We start from the raw sequence: 14,886 nt of genomic DNA, 5'->3' as shown, positions 1-14,886 counted from the left end.
TCCGACTCACGAACAATATGGAGACGTCTAACTCAGCAGCTATATGTACATGTTGGCTTCTCAATATCCATATTAGTCAAGCACAGGACTGGGGCCTGGAGTTACTCCTGTGTAGAGCTCAAGGCCATCATTAACCTTCTCAAACCCTGGAGAATTTTATGGCTGTTTTTTACATTCATCCCCACACACATGCACACTTACATCCATCTACCTTTGGTCACCAACAGCTCTCTATTCAATCCTTCCCTCTTACCCATACATGTACAGATTTCTCCATCACTCCTGACAAGCATTTTCAAAAAGGACTACTCTTAATCAAGTTGTACTGATTTTTGGCTAAAAAGGGCTTTTCATGCTTTCACGTATCAGATGTGAAAAAAATCTTCTCCCACAATTATACAAAAAGTGTAACTGCAGCATACAAGAGGACCCAAAAGTAATTCTGAAGTCCTCCATTTAAAGTTACTTTTTCTTCTCAATATACAGCTCTTGAAGGTAGTTAATTAGTGGTGGGTATAGAATTAGCATGAGCTAGTGCCTCTATACATGTAATAATCTCAACCTTATTCACATTATTGAAAAGATCTGAAATTATGCTGCTCTTTACAGAGCCAACAAAAGCTTTTAAAAAACAGTTTTGCTTTGGTGTGTTTAAGTGAATGTCAGTCCTACAAATTAGTGCACACACATACCAAAGAGATTCCATTGTATCTATTTTCAGATAGTTGCAATTTTATTTACAGTAACTTCAGTGTTGAGTGTTACTGGAACTTGACTTCCAGCATTACGCTAAGTTTAAGTGAAAAAGAGTAAGCACAAGACTTTGGCCTACTTTTCAGAAGTGCTGGTCAGTCAAAAGTCCTGTTGAAATAATTTGAGGCTGCAAGTGCTCAGCACTTCTGAATATCAGGACACTAGTCTATAGTAACAAGTTTTTGCCTACTGAGAGGGCAAGCTATTATGATGTTCGAATACAAAAAGGATATTGCATAAGCCAGGGGTAGGCAACCTATGGCACAGGTGCCGAAGGCGGCATGCGAGCTGATTTTCAGCGGCACTCACTGCCCGGATCCTGGCCATCAGTCCGGGGGGGGGGGCTCTGCATTTTAATTTAATTTTAAATGAAGCTTCTTAAACTTTAAAAAGCTATTTACTTTACATACAAAAATAGTTTAGTTATATTAGACTTATAGAAAGAGACCTACTAAAAACGCTAAAATGTATTACTGGCACACAAAACCTTAAATTAGAGTGAATAAATGAAGACTCAGCACACCACTTCTGAAAGGTGGCCAACCCCTGGCATAAGCTTTTGCTGCAGACAAAGCTGTGACCAAATGAAATTTTTTTAAAGCAACCTGGCATTCCATATTGCCTTCTCCATTCTCAAACACCAAAAAGTAGAAACTAGGTCCAATTACAAAGGATGAATATAAACTACCACAAGTATGCAGGGGTAAAATTAGAAAGGCCAAAGCACAAAATGAGATTAAACTAGCTAGAGACAAAAGGGTAACAAGAAAAACTACAAATACATTCAAACAAGAGGAAGACCAAGGACAGGAAGGCCCATTACTCAGTAAGGTTAGAGGGAGGAGAGAGAAACAGAAAATGTGGAAGTGGCAGAAGTGCTAGATGAATTTGTTTTCACCAAAAAGTTTAGTAGCAATTGGACATCTAAATTCATGAATGCCAGTGGTAGGATCAGAGTCTAAAATAGGGAAACAAGTTAAAAATTACTTAGGCAAATTAGATGCCTTCAAGTCACAAGGGCCTGATGAAATACATCCTAGAATACTCAAGGAGCTGACTGAGGAGATATCGGAGCTATTAGTAATTATCTTCAAAAAGTCAGGAGTGATTCCAGAGGACTGGAAAAAAGGCAAATATACTGCCAATCTATAAAAGGGAAATAAGGACAACCTGGGAATTACAGACCAGTCAGCTAGACTTCACTACCTAGAAAAATAATGGAGCAAATTAAGCAATTAATTTGCAGACACCTAGGTGATAAGTAACAGCATGGGTTTTTCCAAGAGCACATTGCGTCAAACCAACCTAATAGCTTTCTTTGATAGGGTAACAAGCCTTGTGGACAAGGAGGGGAAGCGATACATGTGGTATATGTAGACTTTAGTAAGGCTTTTGATACTGTCTTGCATGACCTTCTCATAAACCAACTTGGGAAATACAACCCAGATGGAGCTACTATAAGGTGGGTGCATAACTGGCTGGAAAACCATTCCCAGAAAGTAGTTATCAGTGGTTAACATTCAACATGGATGGGCATATCAAGTGGGGTCCGACAGGGATCAGTCCTGGGTCCAATTGTGTTCAATATCCTCAATGAATTACATAATGACAGAGCAGTGGATCTCAAACTTTTTTGTGGACCACTTGAAAATTACTGAGGATCTCAGCGGAACACAATTATCTTTCCAAATGTTGTTTGTACCATTACTAACTATTGTAAAGTGCTTTGGATAAAAGTGATATATAGAAACCTTACTTTTGTTCTACAAATGAAAGCACAACTTATTTTAATATCAGTAGTCTTACCTTTCTAATGCGATGATGTGCCCTTTTCCCCACTGCAGCAGCCCCCAAGATGGGGCTGCAAAGGGGGGGAGTGGGTCTCTCCCTCTCTCCTGCCTTGACAGCCCCACTATATGGAACTGACAAAGTTAGGTGGGCAGCCCTTCATTCTCTTGTGTGCAGCTGCCAAGTGTGCACCTTAGAGGGAGCCATCTGCAGACCACCTGAATGGAGCTCACAGACCACAGTTTGAGTACCTCTGGCATAGAGAGTACTCTTATAAAGTTTGCAGATAATACCAATCTTGGAGGGGTCAAAAGTGCTTTGGAGGATAGAATTAAAATTCAAAATGCCCTGGAGAAAGGGGAGAAATGCTCTTAAGTAAATAGGATGAAATTTAATATGGAGAAATGCAGAGTACTCCACTCAGGAAGGAACAATCAGTTGCACACATACAAAACGGGAAACGACTACTTAGGAAAGAGTACTACAGAAAGGGATCTGAGGGATCAGTGGATCACAAGCTAGATGCATCATTATAACACTGTTGCCAAAATAAAAAAATAGCAAATGTCATTCTGGGCTGCATTAGCAGGAGAGTTGTAAGGAAGCCATGAGTAGTAATTCTTCTGCTCTATTCCATACTGATTAGGCCTCAACTGGAGACTCGTGTCCAATTCTGGGCACCACATTTCAAGAGATGTGGATAAACTGGAGAAAGTCCAGAGAGAAGCAACAAATTATGAAAGGTCTAGAAAACATGACTTATGAGGGAAGACTGAAAAAATTGGGTTTGTTTAGTCTGGAGAAAATGGAGGAGTGACAGAACAGTTTTAAGTACATAAAAGGTTCTTACAAGGAGGAAGGAGAAAAAATGTTCTCCTTAACCTTTGAGGATAGGACAGGAAGCAATGGGCTTAAAGTGCAGCAAGGGCAATTTAGGTGGGACATTAGGAAAAACTTCCTGTCAGGGGGGTTAAGCACTGGAATAAATTGCCTTGGGGGCTTGTGGGGTCTCAGTCATTGGAGATTTTTAAGAGCAAGTTAGACAAACACCTGTCAGGGATGGTCTAGATAATACTTAGTCCTGCCATGAGTGCAGAGGACTGGATTAAAAGCCCTCTTGAGGTCCCTTCCAGTCCTAAGACTCTTGCATTCTAGGAGGCTGAGACTTCAAAGATGAAGCTACCAGTTTGCCTTCATGTTTTGGAGGAGTATGAGTGAGGTTGCAAGAGGTTTTCTAAAAAGCTTCTCCCTCGTCAAAAAAGTTTGAAACTTTACTACAGATTGTTGCAGTACTACCATGCCAAATGAAATGGAGATTTACAGTAAATTGTTTGCAAAGTTTTTCTAAATACTTTGTGAGCTACTTCAAGACAAGACTTCAGTTTAAGTGGTCTAATAAAACAGTAGCTGAAAAGCTTTTGGCAATTATAGTTAGCTTTTAAGTAGTGCCATGAATCTGGAATGTACAATATCAACCACCATTTTTGCACTCTTGCTTATACTTGTCAGGATATATTCTTATATTATGCTGCAATAATGTATTTCCTCTGATACTGAATGCCAATGGAGGAGGAGATGAAGTTGATTTAAATCTAGTTTAAGTGTGTGTATGTATACACACACACTTCATATATAAAAAATAAAATAAAAATAGTCAGTCCTTGCATGCTCCTTTCACAAAGTTATCTTTATTTTCAGATGTAGCCTGCCTGAGGAACAGCTTCCTCCTGAATATACCAGGCTTCTTCTTTCGTCTTAGGTGTAAATGATATGGTGGTTAGCAAAGTTAAGTAAAATGTATATCAGGTCAAGTGACAAGACAGGCATTAAAAGATCCTACATGGTCATGTAGTTTGCACCTCATGAACGCAACTGTGTATTCACAATTCTGATGCTACAGCCTATCAATCACTTTTTGTAGTAAAACTGAGCATAAGCAGTGCTCCAGAATACCACTACAGAAGTGGCTAGGACGATTCACTCCAGAAGGAAATTTGGTCCCCATATGATTGCAATTTGTCCAGTCTGCCATTGAAAAATTAAGTTTAAGTTGTGCCTATCAATTTTCACAGGCTCCTTTAGCTTACCAGGTGGGGCTGCTTCCCCAGACCACAAATGTTCACAGCTATCTTACTTGTGTTTCTTCTCTGAACACTACCAAACTAGTCATTAACATTTCATTAGAAAAGTCTCAAGGTTATAACATGTGCATCAGAGTCTAAGCACTAGAGAAAAGTACTTTGAATGCTGCAGCCCAACTATGTCTCCAATATGCTCAAGAGTTTAGACTAGCTATGTACTGCTATATACCCCTAGAAAGAGGCCTCATGCACCATCCCCTGAACATACATGAGTTCTGACAGTTCAGACTTTAAGACCTACTACTCTTTGTGCCTAGCCTCACTTTAAAGTAATGTAGTAAAAGCCTGCAGTGTTTGAAGAAACAGCTTCCCCAGGATCTTTAACTCTCACTATTGCTCTCTAAATGGCCAGCAATACTAACTGGGAACTTTCCTGTTAATTTGTAGCTGAACTAAGTTTGGGGAGGGATAGCTAAGTGGTTTGAGCATTGGCCTACTAAACCCAGGGTGGTGAGTTCAACCCTGGAGGGGGCCATTTAGCTGGGGATTGGTCCTGATTTAAGCAGGGGGTTGGACTAGATGACCTCCTGAAGTCCCTTCCAACCCTGATATTCTATGACAATATTCATCCTCAGTATTTGTCCATTCAGCCTATACAATGTTCAAATTAAGGGCACGCCTTCACACCAGCTAAGAGCACGCTTCCCAACATAGGTAAACAGATGTGCTAGCTTCACTCAGGCCAGCATGCTAGAAATAGGAGCAGCTGTGGTGGCACAAGTGGCAGCCCACTACATATCCAGGGATTCCAGTGTGACTGCACTCAGGCAGCTAGCCTAAATTCCTGCAGCCATATTGGTATTGTAGCACACCAGACTGAGCAAAGCTAGCACATCTGCCAACCCACACTGCGAAGTACCCTTCCAGCCACTGTGTAGACATACAAGTGTCACCTGACTTATATTTAGGATAAGTTTACAAGTGCAGGTTAAACACACCAAACCAAAAATCAATTTAAGAGTGTCCATACAAAGTTGCATCAATAATTGAAATGGTTTAAACACCAATACCTCTGAACCTGCACAACTCTGTATGTTAACTAGGCTTAAGACTTTGTGCTTAAGTTCCACAGTCCCAACCTGGTAGTTCATGGACTTTATATCCACCCCATTTTATTTATGCATCTAGTCCTTAGAGCTTACAACTATATTCCATGAACGTACACAACTCCAGTGGCAAAGCATCCATATTCTGAAACAGAAAAGTGGGGGAATTAAATCAAACTTATTCCTTGTGTGTACAAGGGAATGACAAGATTATAGAAAGAATGTCTAGCATACAAAATTAGCTTGTACAGGTTTTGTGTAGTGGCTTCTCGACTACCTGGAATACCCTAGTTATAAGCAAGTTTTCTTCATTCTTGCCTTAGCAACTCAAAGATTCTCAAATGCTCTGAAAAACTTGAATAAAACTTAGGTTTCTAAACATAGGCACACAAGCCATGCCTTTCTATTTTATCCTATTCATCCTCAGGTGTTGGTTAGAGATCAGCCTGTATACAATGTTCACACTGAGCCAGATAAATGCCAGATGTTATGTTCATATCTTTACTTTATGGAATCGAGACCACTGTTTTAAGTCTATTCATTTTACAAGTGAAATGCTGTCAACTTAGAATCAGCATTTTATCTGTTAAATCACTGTTCTTCTGTAATGCAGTCTGACAGTAAGCTGCAAGTCTGCTGAAGTTCTAGTACATAAGGCTAAAATGATGTGGCAGTTAACATCTCCCTCCTCCACAGGTCAAAATTTTGAAGAACTAGACAGAAGTATGCTGCATTTAATGCAGTGCACCAAACACATTCAGCTGCTTTATAAAGACATCTCAGTTTTTGTATACTCTAAATATTTGACTGTCATTTTAGTTTGATATGGCTGACTAGCACACCTGTACATTGCTTTGGAGACTCCTAGGTAGTTTAAAACTCTCCCCGACTGATTGGAGGGCCTCCTTTTTTCTTACTGCATCAAAGCCATGTCCACCACTTAATCCATCTGTTTTTCCATCCTATATAAAATAAGACCCATCTCATTAGGAAGCATCTCAAACATAAGCTTTAGAAACTAAACCAACACTAGACATTCCAATGAATCTTAAAGTGCTAAGAACATTTGAGTACTTTACAGTGGCTACATCGCTCTGAACTATTTTTAGTACAATGTCAAGTTATACACATAGCTATGAACACTAATGCCATTATGTTTAAAGAGATTTACCAGCTGGAAAAAGTCAGCCTTTCCCCTCCCATACTAGCAATACCAGTGGAAGCATGCAACTTTACAATACCACAGTGAAAAGTGTTTATGAAGACCAACTTATAAGTGTATAAGGTTTGCTAAATAACCTTACTCCCATTCTTTATCACCCACTGTTTTACGTTACCCACTCGTTTCACTTCAGATTCATGCTTCTGTCTGCGATCCCGTCTCTAGATACAAGAATATCCACTTTTCAAAAAAGTGCGCATCTTACATTGATATTGTCCATTTAATCTAGTCATTTATTGAAACACACAGCTTTAAAGAGAATGACGTAGACTTGGACAATACCTGTGCACAAGCCACTTCAGTTGTGCTTTGTTTTCCATCTATGGTCTACTAAAATTTAGATCAAGCTTAAATATTACTTTGGAAGTATGCCTCTCCAGATACTGATCTATTCACTATATTGATTTCTCCATGCTGTTGAAGTTAACTACTTTGTATGCAGTTGAGGAAAAGGAAGAAGAAATGTAAAATTAAGCTGGAATGTTGTTGGATCCCTCAAAACCTTGCATTTTCTATATTACTAAACCAAACCACTTTGTTAGAGTTTCCAAAATATTCCAGAACAGTAGTTTAGCATATTCATTCATCTGGAAACACATACTTAACCAACTTAATTGATGCTTAACTTCTAGATCAAGTAAAAATATCCAGATTTAAAGGCTATTTTGTTAAAAGCCTAAAAAAGTATGACATGCTATTTGTACATAGTACTTTACTAAGTATTTGATCCTTGTCTGAGTGAGTCATAGCTGATTTGTAGTGTTAATGGAAGTGGACATTTACAGAGCTATCAGCTGCAGAAGAGCCAAATGAAGTCTATTCTGCCTTATGGAAAAATGTAATTTTAATTTGAGGCCTAACTGCAGTATTACTGGGGTTGATACAAGAAGCAAGGAGAGCATTTTGCTTTCCAGATACACCAATTTTTGTGATATCAGTTAAAATCTGACTTCACCCACTCAGGAGTGACATAGAAATCTGAGTCCAGAACTCCACAATGCAACTCTTACAAATCCTGACTACTGTACTGCTTTAGTCAGAAATACTCACATTATAATAAACTTAATGAGAGTTAATACTATCTATGCCAACTCACATCTTTGGGTTCCATATCAAACTTCTTTGGCCCAATCTGCTCCTTTGGCACAAGACTTGCAGCTCCCCAGGACTTGGGAGTATTCTGTAACTGCTGTGATGATACTGGCTGCTGCCTGTCAGATGTTTCCCAGGACTTCACAGGTTCCTGCTTCTTTTGTTCTGATTCCTGCCTAACACGCATTTCCCAAGGCTTCACGGGTTCCTGCTTCTTTTGTTCTGATTCCTGCCTAACACGTGTTTCCCAGGACTTCACGGGTTCCTGCTTCTTTTGTTCTGATTCCTCCCTAACACGCGTTTCCCAGGACTTCACGGGTTCCTGCTTCTTTTGTTCTGATTCCTCCCTAACACGCGTTTCCCAGGACTTCACAGGTTCCTGCTTCTTTTGTTCTGATTCCTGCCTAGTTTGGGTTACCCAAGGCTTCACAGGTTCCTGCTTCTTTTGTTCTGGTTCCTCCCTCCCATGCATTCCCCAAGGCTTCACAGGTTCCTGCTTCTTTTGTTCTGGTTCCTCCCTAACACGGGTTACCCAAGGTCTTTGAGATTCTGGCTTTTGGTCTGGCTCTTCCTTAACTTTTGTTGCCCAAGGTCTTGGAGAGTCCTGCTTCCTTTGTTCCTGCTCTTCCCGAACTTTTGCAGCCCATAGTCTGGGAGATTCCTGCTTCCTCTGTTCCTGCTCTTCCCTAACTTTTGCTATCCAAGGTTTTGGGGATTCCTGTTCCTCCCTAACGTGCATTACCCAAGGCTTTGGAGTCTCCTGCTTTTTCTGTTCTTCCTCCCTAACACTAGTTTCCCAGGGCTTTGAAGACTCCTGCTTCTGTACCTCTTCTTCCTTAACACAAGCTTCCCAGAGCTTTGGAGATTCCTGCTTCTTCTGTTCTTGATGCCTAGCACAAGATTCCCAAGGCTTTAGAGATTCTTGCTTCTGCTTCTTCTGTTCTTGTTCTTCTATATCAACAAGCATTTCCCAGGATTTTGGCGGTTCTTGCTTTCTGGTGTACTCTGCTTCCCAAGGTTTGCATTCTTCAGGCTTCTTGACAGAGCATTCTGCTTCAGGCAAATAGCGCCTGTTGAGAAACTACATAGACCAAAGAAATTTAGTGGCTCAAGAAAACATTGGTACCAGAGTTTAGCTCAGTTTTTAAGTTAGAAAAAAAAGCTTTCTGTAGTTGAGTAACCTAATGAAAACAGACAGAACACAGGCAGCGAGTTGAAGAATTGTTTTGTTTCAATACCAAGAGACCTGGTTTTATCCTATAATATTGTGGACACTGAAAAGTTCCTCTCCAACATGCTGGAAAGAGTAGCAGCACAATGAAATAGAATTGGAACACTAAAACATCTAGAAACATGCCCAAATTGAGTAGCCATACAATCTTATTGCTCTTACCCTTGTCCTTCCTCATTCCATGGTTTCTCTATTTGTTATCCATGACCATGCCATGTTTAAGATTCAATTGTAGTTTCTGCAGGGCATTGACCTCATCCTGTATAGCACCTAAAACACCCTAGTGTGAATACTATTTCTTCCATTAAAGAAGAAAATGAAGGATCTTGGTCTTTTGGCTTATTTGACCCCTTGAAAGCTCATAATAAACTGCTCTTATTTACTGGAAGTTTAGATCATAGCTAATGACCCGATCCTAGAGACAATATATTTGAATCACCAGAATGAGTCTCAGTGCATTCCTACTCAGATCCAGGAAGCTAGATAACTGGAAGTAGCTTGCAGAGGCTTATAGTAGCTATGCTATTGTAGGCCTACGAGCCAGTAAAAAACTGGATGTGAAAAAGATGACTATTTACTGGCTGTGTTCTGTCCGCTTCACCAGTTACAGCACAGAATTATAAAAGTAGACTAGCTGGGCAGAGTCTAGAAGACTAAATTTTAGTTTTAGTATACTATCAAAAATCTGCTTTATTTGTTATACTCCCTCTAGATGAATGTTTGGGAGGTTGGGATACAAAGACATTGCATAAGCTTTGATATTTCCCGTTGCTTGGTTACAAACTACCAAAAAGGTTCCCTTTTCCCGATTAAATATCAAAAAAAAGTTTCTGCTTGATGCTGCTGCTTATTGAAATGCATGAGTAGCCTAGTAGTTCTGAAGCAGATTTAAAGGACATTTGTAGTCTACAGCCTGTTAGGCCAAACTCTGTAGTAATTTTACTGTATCAACTAACTATTAATATAGCCAAGCTAATATCTAGGGAGCCCTACTTTAGTTTGACAAAGCCAGAACACCATTCTTAACTCTGCCATAGTTTTAAATCTAGATAGCATAAAAGTTATGAGCCTAATACTTAAGAAGGCGACTTTATTTGTAATTGTGTATTGTCTGATGCAGCAGCACTAGAGAATCCATCTTCTCGAAACAGAAATAAAGATATAAGTAGTTGAACGTACACAATCTGATGCTTTGGTTTTTCCACTGAATTTATAAAAACGCTCCAAAGGGTCAACAAATGTATTAAACCATTCCTGCTCAATCCTAACCCCTAGCAGACAGGGTTACATTCTACCCCCATATATTTCTTGAATGTTAATGTTCCTCTGGATTAAGACTAAAAGTTAGAGTTTTAAGTTTTTATAGTTTTTCCTACTTTGGAAGCAGCACATCTAGACCACTGTTTGGTTTTCAATTCTAAGATCTTGGCTAAAATTTTTCTGGACAGCAGTTTTTGGTAAACTGCTTCTTACTAGTGTTTCACAGCTTTTGTAGAATAAATTTTAAGACTCCTATAATATCAGAATTAAGTTACCACTCAGAGGCGTAACTACTTAACACAATTAAATGTATTCTATCAAATAGACAGTTAAAATAATTCAGTATTTTACCTCTTGTGGCTGTATCTCAGACTGCAAAAGCTTCATAAGGGGTTCTAGGAAAAGGGATAATATTAATTTGCTTCAGATTATTACAGAGATAAACATGAAACCTTTCAGTGTCCCAACAAAGTCCCTTAAATATTACTGATTTAACAATGAATTAGTTAAGTCATTAATTGCTGATCCGAATGGTTTTCTAAAACATTTATATTTTATGTTCTACATGAAGTGACATGAAACTTAGGTCTTGTCAAACTTCGGTTTTGTACAAATGTTAAATGTAACGAAGTACAAGTTAAAAAGGAAAGATTCAGAAAAACGTTCCCTTGCAATATCTATAACCTAAGCACCGTAGTAGTGCACTCCAAAAGTGATGTTTACTACAACAGGCATTTCCCACAGCTCCACCAATGAGGTAGTCAAAAAGCACACAGACAGTGTACGTTAAATATGAAAAATAGATTAAACTGAATTTTTGATCCCAGGCAATACCACTATCAGTGAAACCATTTCTTTACTGGTGTTATAGGGTGTTCAAACCAACATATACCGTTGCAAGTTTTGTATGGTATATTTCAGTTGCTGATATACAACTGAATTTAGCTGTAGTGTTGTCCAAAAAAACAAAACAAAACAAACCCCACTCAGTTAAGCTCCTGCATGCTTGCAGTATGATTAAGTTTATAGAACTAAGCTATTCAACATATCTAGACACTCAATTTTTTGAGAAGCTTATCTTAACATGGATCAGGAATTACACTTGGAAACATATACTCAACCTGGCTCTCTGACAGACTCTCCTTTTGGCAACAGTCTTGTTCTCTCAGATTTTCTTATTACTTCCTCTTCCAATTCCTCTTTTATTTGCATGTTGCGAGGCACAGGAATATTTTCAAAATATCCCGAGTTTAAGAGTTTGGATAACAGTTCCTTCATATGTTTATCTGAAGAGGTAAAAGTGTTGTGATAGGCAAGTCAGAGGTTAAAAAATATTCACATCTTACAGTCTGAAGATGTCGTTGGAAGCGTCTTTATAATTAAACGGCAGTGTCTAAACCCAGTGGTCTCCAATCTTTATGCTTAACATCACTTTTTGAATTTCAAACCAACCCAGGATTTACCCTATACCTATCTCAAGGCCCTGCCCACTCCATTCCCCACTCCCTTTGTCACTCTCCCCCACCCTCACTCACTTTCATTGGGCTGGGGCAGTGGGCTGAGGGGTTTGGAGTGTGGAGGCTCTTGGCTGAGACTGGGGCAGAGGGTTGGGGTGCAGGAGGGAGTGAGGAGTGCAAGCTCTGAGGGAGTCTGGGTGCAAGTGGGGGCTCTGGGCTGGGGTGCAGAAGGGGGTGCAAGGTGCAAGCTCCAACCAGGAGGTGCTCACCACAGGTGGCTTCCAGGCAGCAGTGTAAGGAAGGCTCCCTGCCTGCTCTGACCCCATGCCACTCCCAGAAGTGGCTGGCATGTCTCTGCGGCCTCGGGGGGAGAGGCAGCTCTGCATGCTATTGCGCCCCAGCCCCCCGCCCTCCCTCTCAGCGCCTACTCCACAGTTCTCGGTGGCCGGGAATGATGACCCAACTGCCCCCATCCCTGCAGCTCCCAGCCAATGGGAGCTGTAGAGTCTGCACTTGAGGGCAGGGCAGCAGCAGTGCCGAGTCACCTGGTGCTACTGCTGTCCTTTCCCCTCCTTTCCCCCAGGGGCACAGACATGCCAGCCATTTCTGGGAGCAGCATGGGGCCAGGGCAGGCAGGGACCCTGCCTTGGAACTGCTGCATCACTGGACTTTTAGCAGACAGATTGCAATTGACTGGCAGAAGCTCTAGGATTGACCAGTTGATTGTGGTCTGCTGGTTGGTGACCACTAGTCTAACCCAATTCCAAAGGCAAAACAAAAAAACTTCTTGTATAGTCTTTTAGACAAGTTATCACAAACTGCGCAAAACTAATACATTACTGAGTCACAGAAGTTACAACATGTAGGTAAAGGAGAAGATATTTTTGGATGGTATTCAGAATGATGCCATTTATTAGGATGTTTCAGACAGCATAGAGGTAAAGATTTCTCTGCAAGTCTAGTAGTTGTAAGTGAGAAGTGAAGATGAGTACTAGACAAGAAAAGGCATAGCAATGAGAAGAACGCAGGTATATTAGGCTGAAGGTTTTAGAAGACAAATGTTAACATGATCATGAAGGAAAGCTCCAACAGGGGAAGATGCATAGTGTGTTGCTTTGAAGTCTCAACCGTCTACTCTAGTTCGTCAAATTGTGCCATCTGCTCTCTTACATAAAAATTGAGAGATGTATGAGAAAGGGTTTCAGAAGAGTTGGGAATTAAAGCAACAACATACACAGGCAACACTGTGGAAGTGGCAAGAGGCAGGTTGTTATAAGGAAAGCTCAGTCAATGACAATAGTAATGGACAGGAGGCAAGTAAGTTCCAAGGAGGAGCTGGAGATCATATAGTCAAAAGAAACACTCACACAAATGCTTCTCTGCCTAGACATTTAGACAAAGCTGAGAAAGCTTCTTAGTCAAGCCTTTGGTGTTAGTGTGATGCTTCACAGGGATACGCAAGGTTGTGAGGCACCTTGCTACCCCCTATTCATCGTGTGAGGAAGTCTAGTCTGTGTGAGCTGTGGATTTAGCTCCTTGACTCCCCCAGCCTCTGGCAACACAAGTACTACCTTCTCAGGCCGCTGTAGACCTCATTCTCTGTGTACAAGGTAACAATAGGCACACCGGGCATTCCTCTGCATTGCCCGGCTCCTGTGCCACTGAATTCTCACAGAACTCGCAGATTCACTACTCCCAAAGAAATAGTTCAAACTCAGAATTACCCTTCCACTTAACATACCACACATTTATAGTGAAAACAAGAATAAGTTTATCAAAGAACAGAGATTCAAATGACAGTAAATATTGAAAACACATGGTTACATATTAAACAGTTACATAAATGTCTAGAGCCTAAACTTAAACTCACAAGACATAACTATTTCCTACAGGATAGCTTATCCATACAGTCCTTTTGCCATAATTTTAAGCCAGGTCAGTTGAGATCTGCTTTCATAAGATCAAGCCCACTGGTAGCTTGCCCTCACAGACTGAAGGGTACCTGGGGGTGAATCTGCACCCTAAATATACCAGACCAGGCTTTTTAATCTTCACTTGCAAAATAGAGTCCTCCCTACTCTCCCCTGACTGCTTACCTCTGGGTAATTTTATTCTGAAGTCTTCACAAACTCTTCATTAGCATTTGACTTGATACGCTAACAGATTTCTATTTTGAGACATAATACGTAATGGCCCACCAAGGAGATCCGTCTCTCCCACACCTCTTGCCTGGAGAAGTTTGTCTAATACATGCTACCTTTAACAAGTCCTAGAGAATATAATTTTCAGTATAAAGACAGATGTACAGAAGATATCTGAAGTTATCTTGCAACTATGACGACCAGCATAATTTGCTTTCAGCAGAGAGCTTATATAAACCCTTTTGGGCAATCCAAGGGATCTCTGAACCTCCATGTATACCTGTGCCCTCTGCTAGTTGCATCAAGATGTCCTTGGATAACAGATTTATCTATATAACAATATATTAGGTGAGGCTATGAGCCAAGATAGTGACCAAGAACACAGAAGAGCCAAGTGTCAAGAACTGAACCTCAGGAGGGGGTCTCGGTGCACAGCAGTCAGACAACAAGTGATGAAATAAGTGAAACTGATAGGAGAGCCAGAGAAACCTGCACAAAGTAAGTTCAAGAGGATTCTGTGCTCTAGTGTTGGCAAGAATGAGGAAGAGCTGCCAGCTTCAACAATGTTAACTATGCAAAAGTTTGTTGGCAGATTAAAATCCAGCTTGCACTTGGCTTAGGACTGTATGATTAAATGGACACAGCAACTTCAGGAAAAGAATAAAAATGTGTGGAAAGTTATTAGGGTTTAAGTAATAAACAGAAGATCTTTCCTCACCTTTAACACAATAGACTACAATGTAGAGGTAAAGGGT

The 14,886-nt window shown here is 40.4% G+C and overlaps 1 protein-coding gene across 3 annotated transcripts in view; it reads right to left on the bottom strand.

Moving 5' to 3' along the window:
• CAPRIN2 (caprin family member 2) overlaps window positions 1-14,886 on the bottom strand; it is a 59,706-nt gene that overhangs the window by 18,944 nt on the left and 25,876 nt on the right. For 2 of the 3 annotated variants that reach the window (XM_075069154.1, XM_032763936.2), the window contains exons 7-10: window positions 11,655-11,819; window positions 10,885-10,928; window positions 8,047-9,123; window positions 6,571-6,690 (exon numbers count right to left, since the gene is read on the bottom strand). In XM_075069154.1, the coding sequence (XP_074925255.1) occupies window positions 6,571-6,690; window positions 8,047-9,123; window positions 10,885-10,928; window positions 11,655-11,819 (1,406 nt within the window). Of the gene's footprint in view, window positions 1-6,570; window positions 6,691-7,069; window positions 7,112-8,046; window positions 9,124-10,884; window positions 10,929-11,654; window positions 11,820-14,886 lie in introns of all 3 variants that reach the window. The other variant, XM_075069162.1, reaches the window with a different exon arrangement.

The sequence above is a fragment of the Chelonoidis abingdonii genome, chromosome 1 (genome assembly GCF_003597395.2).
Source record: "Chelonoidis abingdonii isolate Lonesome George chromosome 1, CheloAbing_2.0, whole genome shotgun sequence".
Lineage (NCBI taxonomy): Eukaryota > Metazoa > Chordata > Testudines > Testudinidae > Chelonoidis > Chelonoidis abingdonii.
This window is presented reverse-complemented; position numbering and strand designations above follow the sequence as displayed.